The sequence below is a fragment of the Tamandua tetradactyla genome, chromosome 4 (assembly GCF_023851605.1).
Source record: "Tamandua tetradactyla isolate mTamTet1 chromosome 4, mTamTet1.pri, whole genome shotgun sequence".
NCBI lineage: Eukaryota > Metazoa > Chordata > Mammalia > Pilosa > Myrmecophagidae > Tamandua > Tamandua tetradactyla.
Window position 1 is genome coordinate 19,131,687 of NC_135330.1, and position 20,479 is coordinate 19,152,165.

The 20,479-nt window shown below is 38.9% G+C and overlaps 1 protein-coding gene and 1 long non-coding RNA gene across 5 annotated transcripts in view; one reads left to right on the forward strand and one right to left on the reverse strand.

Moving 5' to 3' along the window:
• Positions 1–493, reverse strand: part of TMCO1 (transmembrane and coiled-coil domains 1) — a 62,927-nt gene extending 62,434 nt beyond the window's left edge. For all 3 annotated transcript variants that reach the window (XM_077156820.1, XM_077156819.1, XM_077156821.1), the window contains exon 1: positions 253–493. In XM_077156820.1, the coding sequence (XP_077012935.1) occupies positions 253–322 (70 nt within the window). In that variant the 5' untranslated portion in view covers positions 323–493. The remainder of the gene's footprint in view (positions 1–252) is intronic.
• LOC143680314 (uncharacterized) overlaps positions 481–20,479 on the forward strand; it is a 46,060-nt gene continuing 26,061 nt past the window's right edge. For both annotated transcript variants that reach the window (XR_013174053.1, XR_013174054.1), the window contains exons 1-2: positions 481–601; positions 3,015–3,102. This is a non-coding gene — a long non-coding RNA (uncharacterized LOC143680314). The remainder of the gene's footprint in view (positions 602–3,014; positions 3,103–20,479) is intronic.

Consider the following 20,479-nt stretch of genomic DNA (forward strand, 5'->3'; position numbering starts at 1 on the left):
CTCATATGAAAAGTACTTTATACAAAAAAAAAAAAAAAAAGGAAAGAAATTAGGCGATCGATTCTACACTACTCCCGCTCCCGTTCAGAAGTTCTCGTCAAGCCTCCTGGAGTACAATACATAAGCCTCCCTCCTCCCGTTGCAAGCAAGTGATGCTCGCGACCTTTCCCCGGTTGGCATTAGGGACCCCCCTCGGCCTAGGATCCTTCCCCCTGGAGACTGAGCAAACGTCCCAGAAGTAGCAGCTCTCACCCTCGGCGAGCAGAGCCGTGCACACGGAGATAAAGACGATGAGCAAAGTGTCCGCGAACATGGTGCTCATCTTGCACCTCAGTTCCCCCACTTCCACTCGCCAGGGTGGGAAGCGCCTGAGAGTCACGGAAAGAAAGCAAAAACGATTTCCCTAGATTCCGTGACCACCAAATGATAACCCGACTCTGACAGGCAGAAAAGTCGCACTTCCGCTTCCGGGCTCCAAAACCGGAAGAGCTCGTTCACCAGCGTTGTGCGTCGCAACGAAGCTAGTGGAAACCAATCCGCAATCCTCTGGGGTTGAAGGCCAGGCGTTCAGTCGGAATGTCGCGAGAGCTAGAACCCGCCGGTGAGAGAATTGTATTGTAATGGCGGTGGAGGCCCGGCCTAGAGGCCTTTCTTCTCGGATGTAGTAGAATACACATCTTTGTCTGCCACTCCAGTTATCTGGGCTCATCTGGGCTTCTGCCTCAGCCCACCTCTGTGACCAGTTAGATATTTCAGCCGTTTGCCGTAAGGTAGAAAGATCGGCTTCTGCAGACACATAGTGAATGCCTGTGTTCAAGTGCCAGGGCCCGGATTTGGAGCAGGTGAAACAAAAATGAGTTAGTCCGCGGACGCTGGCGTCAGGGAGCCCACGGTGAGATTAGGGGTTTGACAGAGCTATGAACGGAATGCGGCAGAGGCATAGTTGAGGGGTTGGTCGAGAAAGTGAAAGGTATTGAAGCAGTATCTTAGCGAGTAGGGGAGAAAAAGACTTTCTAGGCAAAGGGAAAGGCAAAGACACTGATGCTTGAAAATATATGGTGTGTACTTGAGTAATGGGTGGTGTGGCTAGAGAAGGGGTCATACGCCCACATCCTTGCAGTAATCTGGTGATGTCAACGAGTGAAACACGATGAGCATAAAAAAAAAATCTCCTTCTAACAGACATTAATTGAGCTTTTTTCTGTTTCAAGTACAGTGGTAAACATTATAGGGTCTAACAAGGTGATAAAGATGTAATTCTAGACTTCTTAAAGATATAATTCTAGACTTCTAAGGTTCCCCATGGACATTGCACATTATAATAGGAGACTATTCATAATTTATATTTCTCCTTCAGTCGGTTTTGGTAAGTGTTCTTTTTCTAGTTTGTCTAAGTTTTCACATTTATTGGTATATAAATGTTGAGTGTGTCATGTGTTAGGCCTGTTTTAACTAGTTCTGTCTACTTTGTCCACTCATGGTATTATTTGTGTGTATTTTACTGACAAATCTTCACACACATACAGTCCATACATGGTGTACAATCAGTGGCTCACAGTGTCATCACATAGTTATGTAGTTATCACCATGGTCGTTTTTAGAACATATGCATCACTCCAGAAAAGGACATAAAAAGAAAAGCTCATACATGCTATGCCCCTTAACCCCTCTCTCTCATTGACCACTAGTATTTCAATCTACCCCATTTATTTTATCCCTTATCCCCCCCTATGATTTATTTATATACTTGTTTACTCATCCGTCTATACCCTGGATAAAAGGAGCATCAGATGCAAGATTTTAACAATCACACAGTCACATTGTAAAACCTATATTGTTAACAATCATCTTCAAGAATCAAGGTTACTGAAAAACACTCCATGTTTTTACTTCCCTCTAGCCACTTCAATACACCATAAACTTTTGAGTATATCTATGTAATGCACGAGAACAAGCTCCAGGATAACCGCTCATCGCTGTTTGAAATCTCTCAACCACTGAAAAGTTTTTTTTTTTCATTTCTCTCTTCCCCTTTTTGGTCAAGAAGGCTTTCTTAATCCCTTGATGCCAGGTGCTGGCGAATACCTGGCATTCTGTCCCATGTTGCCAGGGAGATTTACACCTCTGGAAGTCATGTTCCATGTAGCGGAAGGGCAGTGAGTTCACCTGCCTAGTTGGTTTAGAGAAGCCACATCTGAGCAACAAAAGAGGTTTTCTGGGGGTGACTCTTAGGCCTAATTATAAGATGGCTTAGCTTCTCTATTGCATGAAAAAGTTTCATAGGGTCAAACTCCAAGATGGAGGGCTCAACCTGTTGATTTGGTTGTCCCCAGTGCTTGGTAGAGTATCATGAATTCTCCAAATGGGGAAATTGACTATTTCCTCCTTTATCCCCAGTCCACCAAGGGGACTTTGTGAATACTTTTTTATTCACTACCCAAATTACTATGGGATATATCATGGTGTTATTTTTACCTTCCCTTTTTTTCTTTATCAGTCTGGTGAAAGATTTATGTGTTCAGTTAGTTTTGTTTTGTTTTTGTTTGGGGGGGGGGGGGGACAGGATGTGTGGGCCAGGAATTGAACCTGGGTCATGGCAGGCAAACATTCTACCAGTGAGCCACCTCTGCACCCCTAGTTTGTTTGGTTTTTTTAATCCAACTTTTAAATTTATTGACCTTCTCTAGTGTATGCTTGTTTTCTTTTTCTTTGATTTCTCCTTGTATTTTTGTGTCTCCTTCTTTGGATTTATTTTGATTTTTTTCCCCCTAACTTCTTAATATTAGTATTTAGCTCATTGATTTTTAGTCTTTCTAATACTATTTATGACATTTTATCTCACATTTTAACAGTTCTAAAACAGGAAGATTGTTAAAATTAGTAGCCTTACAATTAAAATTTTCTTTTTTAGTGGCACATAGAATATGCCACATCTTACAGTCTATGATGCCTTGTGTTTAAGTGAAATATATTCAACTATTTAAGACTGCGTATTTTCTTTATGTACGGTTTAGGAGGCGAAAGAGAGAAGAGGCAGACTAAAAAACCTTAGAGTGAGCGAGTTTATTCTTGAGCTCCTGGGCAGAGCTCACAGAACTCCAGGTAGGGAGTTGCGAGCTCGCCGCTGGGTCCTGGTGCAGGTGGTTTTTAAGCAAGGGAGTCAGGTGACATCTAGAAGGGGCGGCACATGTTACACAACTTGAGTCATGGTGATCTTCCCTGTTCCCCCGACCTAACACTTTAAGCATTATTTTTGTTGCATTCCAATGAGGCAAGATTGCCTACTCTCAACTGTCTCCACTTAGCTTTATATTGAAGTTTCTACCCAAACAATAAGAGAGGAAAAATAAAAGGCAGAAGGATTGGAAACCAGCAAATAAAAATGGTCATGACCAGTAGACATTATCTACATAGGAAGCATGAAAATATTACAGACAAATTATGAGAAATAATGAAAACAAAAGTCAATTGTATTTCTATTCACCAGCAACAAATAAAAAGGAAATATAATTGAAAAGAAAATATCATTTATAATAGCATTCAAAAATATTTTCCGAGAGTATTTAGGTCAAATACAAAAAATGATTAATAAGACCTCTTGAGGAACTTACATGATCTTTCTGAGAGACGTTAAAGAACCACATAAACAGACTTACTATGTCATAGATAGAAGACTTAATAGCATAAAATTGTCATTTCTCCCCAAATTGATCTGTAGAGTTAATACAATTCCAAATCAAAACTGCAATAGAATTTTTCATGGAACTTAATAAATTGATTCTAAAAATTAATATAGAAAAATAAAAGTCCAAGAATAGCCAAGATACCTCTGAAGAAGAGTAAGGAGGCAGACTAGCCTTACCAGATGTCAAGACTTATTTTTAAAATATGGTAATTAAGACTGGGTAATGAAACAGGGATGGAAAAATTGACCAATAGGAAAGAACAGAGAGCCTATATTTACACAACATTCCACATTAATGTACTACAGTTATATGCCACAATATGGATAAATCCTGGCAATATAATAGAGTGAAAAAATAAGTCCTTAAGCATTACATATAACATGATAGGCTTTAAAGTCATAACATCTGAAACCCCCAGATTTACATGTGATATTGAAAGGAAAAGCAAGGAAATGATGATTTAGAGACTGATACCTTGAATGGGAAGATGCTGGGTAATGTGCTGGAGAACCAAAGAGGTGAATTAAATTATTTATGTCCTATTTTTTCATGTTGATGGTGATTTCATGGGTATTTGTTATGTTATTTTAAATGTATAAAAGAAATGCTTTGGTCTTGAATGCACCAATAACAAGAAATGTATAATTAACAAATAATGATGAATTCAACACCCTGCACCTAAGCTCAAAATTTTTTTTCTTCTTTTTACATTCAAGTGTATGACTTATTTGTTTAATGTGAAAAACAGGAGAGAGGTAAAAGGTAATGTTTTAAGTTACTTCCCATCAAGGTAAAGTGATATTCTGGGAAATTGTGCCACATTTTTCTGTGGCTTCTAGTGCTCCCAGATTGTCACTTTCACTTGGGCATTTAAGCATCCTAATTTTAGCAGATACGTAATAGTGAAAAGTCACTAAAATAGATTGAGCTTAGATGGGAGTTTTTCAAAATATGAAGATTTCTTTAAGATATATATTTTAAATAAATACATATATGTGTGTACACACACACGTATATTTATTTAGGCTGGCAAATCTATATAGATAGATTCATTTGGTAGAGAGATTGCAGTCAGGAAAACCTACTACCAAGCTATCACCAAGATAGTTTTCAGGTGAAGAAGTCACTAAGTAAGTAGTATCAACAGAAATTGAGAAGAGTGAGCAAATTCAAGAGCATTTTGAAGGCTGAAATAGTGGATTTTAGAATTAATAAAACTTCTGAGTAAAAAGAATATATAATCCCACAATTTTGGATTATTCTTTTACTCCTAGCTGCTCTTAATACTGGAGACTAAAAGAAATATCAATATAATGATTCATCAATCATACCAATAATCCACTTTTACTCTTCATTTATACTTACACTTCACCTTAGTAATTCACTGGCCTGCCAAAAAGGTATTGATTTTATTCATAGAGAAACATAAATACTGTTAGCAATACTGTTTAATTTCCGTAACTTCGTATTCCTGATCCTAGGCCTTTTCAAATGCGCAGTCTTAAACTGACACATTCCTCAAGCACAGGGTGTATTCTTTAGTCAGTGCACAAAAATATTTGTGCAAGTGTTGAAATATACATTCTGTACACAAAAACACTCCACCGGGAAAGGAAATTTTTTACTCTCCTTTAGTGTTAATAGGGATCATTTACCTTATTCCCTGGCAGAGGGAACTTGATCTCTACAAGTCTAGCCAGTCCTCTCTCATTCATTTTACTATGATTTTTCATATTTCTTGAGAGTCTCTCCTAAACCCTAAGTAAAAAGTTCATTACATGGGTTTTGAATATGGAGAGGCCAGCTGGTTATTTCAGGTAAAGCCACCTGGATTTATGGTACCATGGAGATTTTAACTGCATTTGAGAACTGATCTCCCAAGTTTGAAAGTACACAAACTTGATTATATTGATTCACCTGAAGGTAATCAACCTTCCTAAAATTTGATTAATAGAGAGTGGCTTTATTCCTGGCTTCTACATTAATGCTTGCAACATACTAAGTGCTCAGTTAATATTTTTTAAGATAATGACTAAAGTAAGAGGCAATAAAATGAAGGTAAATGTGCTAGCTGCTGGAATGCAATATACCAGAAATGGAATGGCTCTTAAAAAGAAGAATTTAATGAGTTGCTAGTTTACAGTTCTAAGGCTGAGAAAATGTCCCAGTTAAAATGAGTCTATAGAAATGTCCAATCAAAGGCATCCAGGGAAAGACACCTTTGTTCAAGGAGGCTGATGAAGTTCAGGGTTTCTCTCTCAAGTGAAAAGGCACATGTGAACACAGTCACAGTTTCTCTCTTGGCTGGAAGGGCACATGGTGAGCATGGCGTCATCTCCTAGCTTTCTCTCCTGGTTTTCTGTTTCATGAAGCTCCCCGGGAGGTGTTTTCCTTCTTCATCTACAGACCATTGGCTGATGGACTTTGCTTCTCGTGGCTATGTCATTCTTCTCTGCTCTCTCTGAATCTCCCATTCTCCAAACTGTTTCCTCTTTTATAGAACTTCGGAAACTAATCAAGACCCACCCAAATGGGTGGAGACATATCATCACCTAATCCAGTTTAACAACCACTCTTGATTGAATCACATCTCCAAGGAGATGATCTGATTACAGTTTTAAACATACAGTATTGAATAAGGATTATTCTGCCTTTATGAAATGGGATTTTGACTAAAACATGGCTTTTCTAAGGTCCATACATCCTTTCAAACCAGCACAGTAAATAAAATGGAAATTTGGCAGTGACAAATTTAGGATAGCTGTAAGACTTTTTTTATATAGAAAAATAGATAGAACTTTGATTTGCAGATCAATCACAAATCCAAACTAATTAGAAGACAGTGAGAATGGGGGCCTTTGAAAATTTTAGAGAAAAAAAGTGACTTGATTGAAGTGTTGCCTTACAAAAATAAATTTCATGGCACAATTCAGGATAGATAGCAGATTAGTTAGAATATTATTGAAGTCTAGACATAAAGAAAGAAGAGCTGTGATGAAATAGCCATAACTAGGATGTTGTCAGTGGAAAGAAAGATGAAAACTAGAGAAACCAGGAAAGTGATTCATAGAACTAATTTATTATGGCTTGGAGAATAGAAAAATGGTGAAAATTATTCTGGTGTTTCAAGCATGGTTGGTAGGAGAATGAATCCATAATAAAAATCATATTATACCAACTCACCTTGTAAATTGTATCCTCTTTGCCATACTTTTTATTTGTCCCCTTAGTTAGATTTCAATCCCTTTCCTTTTTCAGAAAGGGATTCCCACTTTTCTAACATCCTTTATCCTATCAGAACTCATGTCATTCTTATTCAGCAATCTTACTTCTCAGAAATTTAAGGTAATGTGTGCTAAATTTCCATTCTTCCTCTGTTTCATTTTGGATGGTTTCTATCACTTTGTCTTCAAATTCACTAGTCATTTATATCTATAACTTCTAATGTATTGTTTCTGTAGTGTGTATTTTTTCATTTCTAATATTGTAGTTTTAATTTTGTTTCTGGATGCCAATGATGAACCTAGGAGTTTAGCTTGGGAATTTTTATATCTTCCATGTCTCTATTAAACATATTGTCTTTCCTATAGCTTAAAACAGTTATAATATTGTTTTAATGTACTTGCCTACTAATTATACCATCTGTGTCATTTCAGGGTGGGTTTCAATGAATTGATTTTTCTACTTGTTATGCATCATATTTTCCTTCTTTGCATACTCAGGAATTTTTTATTATTGCCAGGTGTGAATTTTACCTTATTGGATGTCAGATATTTTTGTATTTTTGTATTTCCGTGAGTATCCTTGAGCTTGTACTGTTTCATGAAGCTCCCCGGGAGGTGTTTTCCTTCTTCATCTACAGACCATTGGCTGATGGACTCTGCTTCTGGTGGCTATATCATTCTTCTCTGCTCTCAAGTTTTCCTTGAGCTTGTACTAGGTTGGATTAAATTACTTGGAAACAGTTTAATCCTTTCAGATGCTGCTTCTAAGTCCTGTTAGGTGGTTACCACAGCTAAGTTATGGATAACTTTTTACACTACTAACCCAAAAGATTTCTGATTACCCAGTGCCCCCTTGAATTGGCTGGTGGAAACAATTACTATTCCCAGGCCCATGTGAGTTTCAGGAGAATTAAGAGTTTTCACTCTTAATTCCTTCAGGGGTTCTTTCCCGAGCTTTAGATATTTTCCTCACATACATGCTTTGATCAATACTCAGTTAATACTTGAGGGAAAACTCTGCAAATCTCTAGAATTCTCTCCCTGTGCAGATCTCTCCTATCTAACATTCTGCCCAGTAATCTTTAATCACTTTTGCCTCCTCTGACTCCCAGCGCCATCTCTTTAATTCAGGCAGACTGTTAGTCTCCAGCTTGGGTTACTCTTCCCTCATAGAAGCCTGGAATTTTTTTCCAAGCTGTAGATGGGGCAGTCATAGGTTTATCTCATTTGTTTCTCATCTGTCAGGGATGATCACTGTACTTCATTACCTAATGTCCAATGTTTTAAAAGTGTTGTTTCATATGTTTTAACCAGTTTTCGTATTGTTTCATGCAGAAGGATAAATCCCATTCTTATTACATCATTTTGCTCATAAAAAGTTTTCCATCTTCTTATCCTCTGTGGTTTCTTCATACTTTCTTTTATCTCTTTATTTTTCATCCAATCCTTTTTTGGGGGGATGGGGGAAGGGGTTGCATGATCCAGGAATCAAACCCGGGTCTCCCGCATGGAAGACGGGCATTCTAACCACTGAACTACCTCTGCACGTACCCATCCAATCTGTTTTTAAAAATCAAAGGATCCAACTATATCTGCTAAAGATACTCCCGTTAAAATTTTTGTCTCTATTACAGATATGGGTATATAAACAATCAAGCATAAAAAACAGGATTCACATATACCACCCTGTTATTAATATCTTGCATTGTTGTGGCACATTTGTTACAGTTGATGAAGGCACTTTTTAATAATTATGCTACTAACTGTAGTCCATGGTTCAACATAGGATTCATTGTATAGTGTAGTTCCATGGATTTTTATTTGAATTTTTGTTCTGTTACCATATATACAATCTAAGATTTCTCATTTTAACCACATTCATATATATATAAATAATCAGGTCTGCCAATTGCATTCACAATGTTGTGCTACCATCACTACTATCCACTAACACATATCCATCATGCCAAATACAAACCCTGTACATTTTAAGCTTTAACTTCTCATTCCGCACCCCCAGACCATCCGCCAGTAACCCATATTCTACATTCTGACTTTCTGGGTCTGCTTATTCTAATTATTTCACATCAGTGGGATCGTATAATATTTGTCCTTTTGTGTCTATTTATTTCATTCGACATGATGTCGTCAAGGTTCATCCATGGTGTCATATGTATCAGGACTTCATTTCTTTTTACAGGTGAATAATTCTACCATATGTTTATACCACGTTTTATTTATCCATTCATTAGTTGATGGAAACTTGGGTTGTTTCCATCTTGTGGCAATTGTGAATAATGCCACTAAGAATATCAGTATGCAAATATCTGTTCAAGTTCCTGCTTTCAGTTTTTTTGGGTATATACCTAGACATGGGGTTGCTTGGTCATATTTTAGTTTTATACTCAGCTTTCTGAGGAACTGTCAAGCTATCTTCCACAGTGGCTGCACCATTTTACATTGTCACCAGCAATGTATTTCTTTTTGGAAGGTTTAACCTGAAAGCCATCTGGTCATGGGCATTTCTTTGTTGGGAGGTTTTTGATTACTGATTCAACCTCTTTACTAGTAATTGGTGTGTTGAAATCTTCTATGTATTCTTGAGTCAGGGTAGGTAGTTTATGTGTTTCTAAGAATTTGTCCATTTCTTCTGTTATCTAATTTATTGACATATAGTTCATGTATCCTCTTATTGTCATTTATGGCCCCCTTTCCATTTCTGATTTTTATTTGTATCCTCTCTCTTTTTTTCTATCAGTCTAACTAAAGGTTTGTCAATTTTATCGATCTTTTCAATGAACCAACTTCTGGTTTCGATTATTCTCTCTGTTGTTTTGTTTTGTTTTCTATTTCACTTATCTTTGCTATAACCTTTATTTCTTCCTTCCTTCTGCTTGCTTTGGGTTTAGTTTGCTCTTTTTGTAGTTAATTCAAGTTTTGAGGTTAGGTAGGTCTCTGTTTTGAAGTCTTTGTTCTTCTTTTTGTTCATTTTTATTTTCATATTCATTTATTTAAATTATCTTCCTAGTAATAAAGTTTGAAAATATGCTGAATAGGTTAACTGGAAACCAATTTCAACTCATCTGACTTTTTTTATATAATGTAAATATTATGAGATTTATTGTAAAAATTGGTCCAGCAAACATGGGGATTGGCAAATCCAAATTCTGTAGGGCAGGCCACAAGCTGGGAATACCAATGAAGGTTTTGATGAATTCCCTAGGAAAGGTGGTTGGTTAAAGTAGAGATAAATATCTTTCTTCCTGACTGCTGAGATCATCGGTTCTCCCTTTAAAAGGCCTTTGATTGGATAAGACTTTTCTTCATGCTGAAGGTAATTCCCTTAGTTTAACATAGACATAATCAGCCATTGGTGTAATCAACTGACTGATTAAGTCTATGAAATCATTATTTCACAGTAACATTCAGGCTAGTGCTTGACCAAAAACTGGACAACATAAACTAGCCAACTTGACACATGAAGTTAACCATTACAGTCTACCCCGATCAACTTGGCACCCATACACATCTCCTTAGACCATCCTTAATCTCTTAATAAAAACAATAGCAATGATTTTCAACAAACAAACAGGAAATTTCTCTTGTACATTTCTTTTGGTACTTTTTGATGAACAGAGTTTTATTTCAGAATAATAAATCAATATAAATTGGATATAAGAAACTTTAAAACAGCAGTGCAGAAAAAATAAACTTGGAAACTATGAAATCTACAAACCATATTTCAATTTATTTGAAATACACATTTTTTGGAGGTATGTAAAATAGTCTTTTGAAATATACCTGTTGTCAAAATCTTTTTATTAAGAGTTGTACTAATTTTAACTTTCTTAATGTCTACAGTGCTGAAGTTATTTTCAGGTTTATCTAAAATTTTTTAATTAGAGAAGTTATAGTTCTATCTTCTTTTTTAATATAAGTATTTAGAGCTATAAATTTCCCCTCTCAGCTATGCCTTTGCTGAATCCCATAAGTTTTGCTTTCTTGTATTTTCATTTTCATTTGTGTCATGGTCAGGTTCATGTTTCAACTTGGCCAAGTGGTGGTACCTGTTTGTCTGGTTGGGTAACTTCTGGCCTGTCTGTTGCAATGAGGACATTTCATAGAATTAAATCATGATCATGTCAGCACATCCACAGCTGATTCCATTTGCAATCAGCCAAGGGGAGTGTCTTCTGCAATGAGTGATGCTTAATCTAATCACTGGAAGCCTTTTAAGGAGGATTCAGAAGAGACAAGCTCTCTTCCTGCTTTGGCCAATGAGCCTCTCTTGTGGAGTTCGTCCAGAGCTTCTATCGGAGTCGTTGGCTTCAGTCTACTCTGCGGATTTTGTACTCTTCATTCCCATGGTTACATGAGATACTTTTATAAATTTTATGTTTGCGAGTGTTTCCTGTTGATTCTGTTTCTCTAGAGAACCCTAAACTAATACAAGTTGGAATCAGGAGTGGTTCTTAAGAAACAGAATCTTAAAAATGGGTTTTTATGAATAGTTTTCTACTCTGACTGGACTCAAAGGCACTAAGGACTCTGATTCCCATAATCAAAATGATACTCCCAATCCATGGAGTGAGTTGGCAAAAGAGATAGTCAAAATATCACCATTAGATTCTTCTAAATGTTTTGCTTGTACAAAGCCAGGCTCTGGGAGATAATGTTTTTGACACCTTTATGGAATTTTGTGGAAATAAGAGGTACAGAGATGTTGGCTGGTTGTTGTTAGGTACACTGGATACATTAAAGAGTGAAAGGGATGGGCTTAAGGCTTCAAACGAGAAACTTAAGTGCTGTCTGACAGATGTAGAAGTTTCTATGAGTATCCTGAAGGAAAGTCTTATTTCCTATAGCCATAGACTTGAAATCTCTGAAAATCAGACTCAGAATCTCATTGTTAGAGTAGCAACTTTACAACTGAAATCTCAATATAAACTGAAATCTCAGTGTTGCATGATGTCTGCCATTAAAGTAAGGGCATTGATTGGAATGGAGTGGGACCCTGAAAAATGGATGGTGACATATGGATTAATAATGATGTCAGGGGTGAGGTTGACACCCTAGGTCATGCTGCGTCTTCTCTAGATAACCCTGTAATAGTCTTCCCTGAGGACATAGCCACCCCACCTCCAGTCTGCCTTGAGGAGTTGGCCACCCAATCTCCTCCTGAAGGGATTAGTCCTAGAGTGATTAATCCTGTTTCACCAGATGAAATTGCAAATGAATGCCCTGAAGCAAATGGCTTGGAAGATATTTCTAATTCTTTTCATCACCTACCCCCACTACCCCTCATTTCCTCCAGACCTATAACTAGACTAAAGTCCCAACAGGCTCCTAAAGGTGAGGTACAAAGTATCACACATGAGTTTTGTTATACTCCAAAAGAAATGTGTGAGTTTTCCAGTTTATATAGACAGAAATCAGAGGAATATGTGTGGCAATGGATTTTAAGGGTGTGCGATAATGGTGGGAGAAATATAAGGCTGGATCAGGCTGGATTTATTGATATGGGCCCACTAAGCAGAGATTCTGCATTCAGTGTTATAGCTAGAGGGATTAGAAAAGGTATTAACAGTTTGTTTGGATGGTTGGTTGAAACATGGATCAAAAGGTGGCCAACATTACCTGAGGTTGAAATGCCAGAACTGCCCTGGTATAATGTATATGAGGGGATCCAGAGGCTTAGAGCGATTGGAATGTTAGAGTGGATTTATCATGCAAAGTCTGATCTTACACCCCAGGAATATACAGAGGATGCACCTTTTACCAGACTGTGAGAAATAAATTTGTGACTCTAGCGTCATCATCCCTGTAGAGCTCTGTAGTTGCACTTCTCTGTAGGTCAGATATTACTGTAGGAACTGCTGTCACTGAGCTGGAATCCTTATACACAATGGGGATGACTGGACCCCGAGTTGCCAGAAGCCAGATGGCAGCACTTAATCACCAAAGACAGGGTAGACGTGGCTATTATAATAGACAGCAAACTTAAAGCAGGAGTCAAAATTATTTGACTTGCAGAGATTTGTGGCATTAACTAGTAAATCATGGGGTACCTAGAAATACAATAGAAGGGCAGTCTACTAAATTCTTATTTGAGCTGTATAAACAAGAGTTCTAGGTCAAGTGAACAGAAGTCTAACCTGAATTACAAAAACACAGTCACATCCCCTTAATCAATTTCCAGACTTGAGACAGTTTACAGACCCAGAGCCCCTTGAATGAAGGGGAGGCCAGGTGCCTTTAGGGGAGAACCCTGTTACACTGCCACAAATTTATACAGTTACTCTTCCTCCAAGCCTTCCCCAAGGAGACCGATGGCCTTTTACCAGGGTAACTGTGCACTGGGGAAAAGGAAATGATCAGATATTTCGGGGATTATTAGACACTGGTTCAGAAAATTCCAGGGGACCCAAAACGTCCATCTAGCCCGCCAGTCAGAGTGGGGGCTTATAGAGACCAGGTTATCAATGGAGTTTTAGCTCAGGTCCATCTCACAGTGGGTTCAGTGGGCCCCCAGACCCATTCTGTAGTCATTTCCCCGGTTCTAGAATGTGTAATTGGAATAGATATACTGAGCAACTAGCAGAATCCCCACACTGGCTCTCTTAACTCATGCAGTGGGGGCTATTATGGTGGGAAAAGCCAAGTGGAAGCCACTAGAACTGCCCCTACCTAGCAAAATAATAAATCAGAAGCAATACCAGGTTCCTGGAGGGATTGCAGAGATTGCTGCCACTCTTAAGGACTTGAAGGATGCAGGGGTGGTGATCCCCACCACATCCCCATTCAGCTCTCCTATTTGGCCTGTGCAGAAAACAGATGGATCTTGGAGGATGACAGTGGATTATCATAAGCTCAACCAGGTGGTAACTCCCATTGCAACTGCTGTTCCAGATGTGACATCATTGCTTGAGCAAACCAGTACATCCCCTGGTACCTGCTATGCAGCTATTGATCTGGCAAATGCCTTTTTCTCAATAGCTGTTAATAAGAACCACCAGAAACAGTTTGCTTTCAGCTAACAAGGTCAGCAATATACTTTCACTGTCCTACCTCAGGGGTATATCTACTCTCCAGCCCTATGTCATAATCTTGTCCTCAGGGATCTTGATCATTTCTCCCTCCCACGAGACATCACACTGGTCCATTATATTGATGATATCATGTTGATTGGAACTAGTGAGCAAGAAGTAGCAACTACTCGAGACTTACTGCATTTGCGTGTCAGAGGATGGGAGTTAAATCCAACAAAATTACAGGGGCCTTCCACCTCAGTGAAATTTCTAGGTGTCCAGTGGTGTTGGGCATGTTGAGATATCCCTTCTAAGGTGAAGGATAAGTTGTTACATCTGGCCCCTTCTACCACCAAAAAAGAGGCACAATGCCTAGTTGGTCTCTTTGGATTTGGGTGACAACATATTCCTCATTTGGGTATGCTACTCCAGCCCATTTATCGAGTGACCAGAAAAGCTACTAATTTCGATTGGGGACCTAAAGAAGAAAAGGCTCTGAGACAGGTCCAGGCTGCTGTACAAGCTGCTCTGCCACTTGGGCCATATGATCCATCAGATCCAATGGTGGTGGAAGTGTCAGTGGCAAATAGAGATGCTGTTTGCAGCCTTTGGCAGGCCCCTATAGTACAATCACAATGCAGACCCTTAGGATTTTGGAGCAAAGCCTTACCATCTGCTGCAGATAACTACTCTCTTTTTGAGAAACAGCTTTTGTCTTTCTACTGGGCCTTAGTAGACACTGAACGCTCAACCATGGGCCACCAAGTTACCATGAGACCTGAGTTGCTTATCATGAGCTGAGTATTGTCTGACCCACCATGCCATAAAGTTGGGCCTGCGCAGCAGCACTCTATTTTATAAAACGGAAATGGTATATACGAGATCGGGCCAGAGCAGGCCCTGAAGGCAAAATAAGTTACATGAGGAAGTGGCCCAAATGCCCATGGTCTCTACTCCTGCCACATTACCTTCTCTTTCCCAGACCAGAGCTATGGCCTCTTGGGGAGTTCCTTACAGTGAATTGACTGAGGAAGAGAAAACTCGGGCCTGGTTTACAGATGGTTCAGCACGATATGCAGGTACCACCTGAAAGTGGATAGCTGCATTACTACAACTCCTTTCTGGGGTGTCCTTGAAGGACAATGGTGAGGGGGAATCCTCCCAGTGGGCAGGACTTCAAGCAGTGCACCTGGTTGCTCATTTTGTTTGGAAGGAGAACTGGCCAGAGGTGCATTTGTATACTGACTCATGGGCTATTGCTTATGGTTTGGCTGGATGGTCAGGGACTTGGAAAGACCATGATTGGGAAATTGGTGACTAAGAAGTCTGGGGAAGAAGTATGTGGATAGACCTTTCTGAGTGGGATAAAAACATGAAGATATTTGTGTCCCATGTGAATGCGCACCAGAGGGTGACTTCAACAGAGGAAGGTTTTAATAATCAAGTGGATAAGATGACTGGAGGGATTGCAGAGATTACTGCCACTCTTAAGGACTTGAAGGATGCAGGGGTGGTGATCCCCACCACATCCCCATTCAACTCTCCTATTTAGCCTGTGCAGAAAACAGATGAGACTTGGAAAACAGTCAGCCTCATTCCTCAGCAACTCCTGTCATTGCCCAAAGTGCTCATGAACAAAGTGGTCAAGGTGGTAGGGATGGAGGTTATACATGGGCTCAGCAACATGGATTTCCACTCACCAAGGCTGACTTGGCTACAGCCATGGCTGAGTCCCCATTCTGCCTGCAGCAGAGACTCACACTCAACCCCAATATGGCACCATTCCCCGAGGTGACTAGCCAGCTACAGGGTGGCAGGTTGATTACATTGGACCACTCCCTTGATGGAAGGGGCAGTGATTTGTTCTAACTGAAATAGACACATGCTCCGGATATGGGTTTGCTTTCCCTGCATGCAATGCTTCTGCCAAAACTACCATCCGTAGGCTTACAGAATGCCTTATTCATCATCATGTTATTCCACACAGCACTGCTTCTGATCAAGGAACACACTTCACAGCAAATGAAGTGTGGGAATGGGCACATGCTCATGGAGTTCTCTGGTCTTACCATGTTCCCCATCATCCAGAAGCATCTGGATTGATAGAACAGTGGAATGGCCTTTTGAAAACTCAATTATGGTGCCAGCTAGGTGGGAATACCTTGAAGGGCTGGGGTAATGTTCTCCAGGAAGCTGTATATGCTCTGAATCAGCGCCCACTGTATGATGCTGTTTCTCCCATAGCCAGAATCCATGATGGGTCCAGGAACCAAGAGGTCGAAATGGAAGTGGTACCACTCACTATTACCCCTAGTGATCCACTAGGAAAATTTTTGCTCCCTGTCCCTGCGACCCTGAGCTCTGCTGGTCTACAGGTTTTAGTTCCAAAAGGGGGATTACTTCCACCAGGAGAAACAACAGTGATTCTATTGAATTAGAATCTAAGACTGCCACCTGGTCATTTTGGGCTACTCATGCCCCTGGATCAACAAGCCAAGAAGGGGATTACATTATTGTCTGGGGTGATTGACCCTGACTATCAGGGGGAAATAGAACTACAGCTACACAATGGAGGTAAAGAAGAGTTTTCTTGAAATATAGGAGATCCCCTAGGGCATCTTTTAGTACCATCATGCCCTTTGATTAAAATCAATGGAAAACCCAATCCAGGCAGGACTACCAATGGGTCTGAAACTTCAGGAATGAAGGTTTGGGTCACCCCACCAGGCAAAGAACCATGGCCAGCTGAAGTGCTTATTGAGGGTAAAGGGAACATGGAATGGGTAGTGGAAGAAGGTAGCGATAAATATGAACTACAACCACATGATCAGTTACAGAAATGAGGACTTTAATATTGTTTTGTTCCTGTTATACTATTTAAGTTGTAAGATATCAAGTTTAAGAATGAATATTACCCAAGGACTTGCACCCTATTCTGGAGAGATTTAATGTGTGTCCAGGTATATGCAGGACAGTTGAGTATTGTTAGGTAAAAGACAAAAATGTGTTTTATTTAGAAATTAGGTATGGTTTAAGGTGATATGTATAGCTGCCAGGTTGACAAGCAGCGGACTGTCATGGTCAGGTTCATGTGTCAACTTGGCCAACTGGTGGTACCTGTTTGAACGGGCAAGTGCTAGCCTGTCTGTTGCAATGAGGACATTTCATAGAATTAAATCATGAGCATGTCAGATACATCCACAGCTGATTCTGTTTGTAATCAGCCAAGGGAAGTGTCTTCTGCAGTGAGTGATGCTTAATCTAATCACTGGAAGCCTTTTAAGGAGGATTCAGAAAAGACAGGCTCTTCCTGCTTTGGCTGGCGAGCCTCTCCTGTAGAGTTCATCCAGATCCTCCATTAGAATTGCTGGTTTCACAGCCTACCCTGCAGATTTTGGACTCTGCATTCCCATGGTTATGTGAGACACCTTTATAAATTTTATATTTGTGAATGTTTTCTGTTAATTCTATTTCTCTAGAGAACCCTAACTAATACAGTTTGCCTCAAGATATTTCCTAATTTTGCTCATGATTTCCCATTGGTTGCTTAAGAGCATGTAGTTTAATATCCATATATTTGTAATTCTCCATTTCACCATCTGTTGTTGGTTTTGAGCTTCATTCCTTGTGGTCAGAGAATATACATTGTATGATTTCAGTATTTTTAAATTTGTTGAGACTTGTTTTGTGACCTAACATATGGTATATCCTGGAGAATGATTCATGTGAACTTGAGACAAATGTGTATACTTTTGTTGTTGGGTGAAGTGTTCTATATATGTCTGTTAGGTCTAGTTGTTTTATAGTCATTCAAATTTTATATTTCCTTGTTGATCTTCTGACTAGATGTTCTATCCGTTATTGAAAGGGGTATATTAAAGTCTCCTACTGTTTATGCAGAACTATCATTTTCTCCCTTCAAATCTGTCACTATTTGCTTCATATGTTTTGGGGATCTGCTTTTAGAAGCATATATATTTATCATTGTTATACTTTGTTACATATATTTATTGAATTTACCACTTTATTAATATATAATGGCTTGTCTTTGTCTCTCATAACAGTTTTCTACTTTAAGTCAGTTTTGTCCAATATTAGTTTAGATACTTCAGTTCTCTTTTTGTAACTACTTAATGGTATATTTGTTACCTTCCTTTCACTTTCAACCTATTTGTATCATTGAATTTAAGGTTAGTCTCTTACAAACAGCATATAGTTGGGTCATGCTTTTTTATCCATTCTGCCAATTTCTGACATTTGACTGGAGAATTTAATCCATTTACATTAAAAGTCCCAAATACTAATGCACAGTTTTATTTCTGTGCTCTCAGTTCTATTCCATTTGTGTATATGTCTGATCTTGTGCCAGTGCCTTGCCATTTTTTTCCACAAAAAAAGATATATTAGGTTACAAAGTAATATTCAGTAAATTCTGTAAAGATAAAATAAATTACAAGCATTATTCTCTCAGCACAATGTGAAGAAATGAGAAATTACTAACAAAAACAAAAGACAAAAACACCCTTCTATCTGGAAATTTAAAACACCTTCTAGAAAACAATTCTTGGGTGAAAGTGAAAATGCAACCTGAAATCATTACAAAATGATTACAAAATATCATTACAAAAATAATGATAAAATACTATTTATCAGAATCTGTAGGCTACCTTTAAAACAGTGATCAGAGGAATATTCATGTTCATAATAGTTGCTTAACTTTTAACTAGGTTGAATTTAAATGCTTGGAGATGGATAGGGGTGATGGTAGCACCTTATTGTGAGTTATAATTAACAGTGCTGAATTGTTTGTGTATGTGGTTCATATGGGAAATTTAGTCATGTGTGTTACCAGAAGGGAAGCTAGAGACTAAAACCTGGGACTGAATAATGCGGTGAATCTTGTGGTAGATTGACATTACAAATATGAAAAAGTCTTTTCACAAACCAGAACAAATGTATAACACTATTACAAGGAGTTAATAATAGAGTGGTATCTCGGGGAAAATGCACCTATTGCAAACTATGGACTATAGTTAGCAATAATGTCTTAATATTCTTTCACCAATAGTAACAAATATACCCCACCAGTGCTAGGAGTCAATGATGGAGGGGAGAAAGGGGTATGGGATTGTGCTGGATTGAAAGGATGTATGTCCCCTAGAAAAGCCATGTTTTAATCAAAATCCCATTTTGTAAAGACAGAATAATCCCTATTCAATACTGTATGTTTGAATCTGTAATTAGATCAGCTCCCTGGAGATGTAACCCAATCAAGAGTGGTTGTTAAGCTGGATTAGGTGACGACATGTCTCCACCCATTTGGGTAGGTCTTTATTAGTTTCTGAAATCCTATAAAAGAAGAAACATTTTGGAGAATGAAGGAGATTCATAGAGAACAGAGAATGCTGCCACACCATGAAGCAGAATCCACGAATCAGTGACTTTTAGGGATGAAGAAGGAGAACCCCTCCCGGGGAGCTTCATGAAACCAGAAGCCAGGAGAGAAAGTTAGCAGATGATGCCGTGTTTGCCATGCACCCTTCCAGCTGAGAGAGAAGCCCTGACTGTGTTCGCCATGTGCCTTCTCACTTGAGAGAGAAACCCTGAACTTCACCGGCCTTCTTGAACCAAGGTATCTTTCCCTGGATGGATGCCTTTGATTGGACATTTCTATGGACTTGTTTTAATTGGGACATTTTCTCAGCCTAATCACTGTAAACTAGCAACTTATTAAATTCCCCTTTTTAAAAGCCATTCTGTTTCTGGTATTTTGCATTCCAGCAGCTAGCAAACTAGAACAGGGATGTTTTGCTTTGTTTTTTGTTTGTTTGTTTGTTTATATGTATGTGTATGTATGTGTCGAGGGCTGACTTTCAATAGATTGCAGCGAGGGAGCTGCTCTGCTAGGTATGAAATCCCAACATGCTTTGTTTTTAATATTTTATTGAGATATCTTCACAGACATACAGTCTATCCGGAGTATACAGTCAGTGGCTCACAATATCTTCATATAGTTGTGTATTCATTGCCATGGTCATTTTTAGAACATTTGCATCACTCCTAATTATTCATTTATTTTTTATCCTTTTTTTTTTTTTTTACTCATCTGTCCATACCCTAGTTAAAAGGAGCATCAGACACAAGGTTTTCAGAACCACACCATCACATTGTAAAAACTATGTAGTTAAACAATCATCTTCAAGAATCAAGGCTACTGGAACACAGTTCAACAGTTTCAGGTACTTCCCTCTAGCCACTCCAATACACCATAAACTAAAAGGGGATATCTATATAATGCATAAGAATAACCTCCATAATAACCTCTCAGCTCTGTTTAATTTCTCTCTTCCCCCTTTTGGTCAAGAAGGCTTTCTCAATCATATGATGCTGGGTCCCAGCGAATCCCAGCAGTCCTGTCCCATGTTGCCAGGGAAGTTTACACCCCTGCAAGTCATGTCCCATGTAGGGGTGAGGACAGTGAATGTACCTGCTTAGTTGGCTCTGGGAGAGAGGCCACATCTGAGCACCTATTGCTCAGATG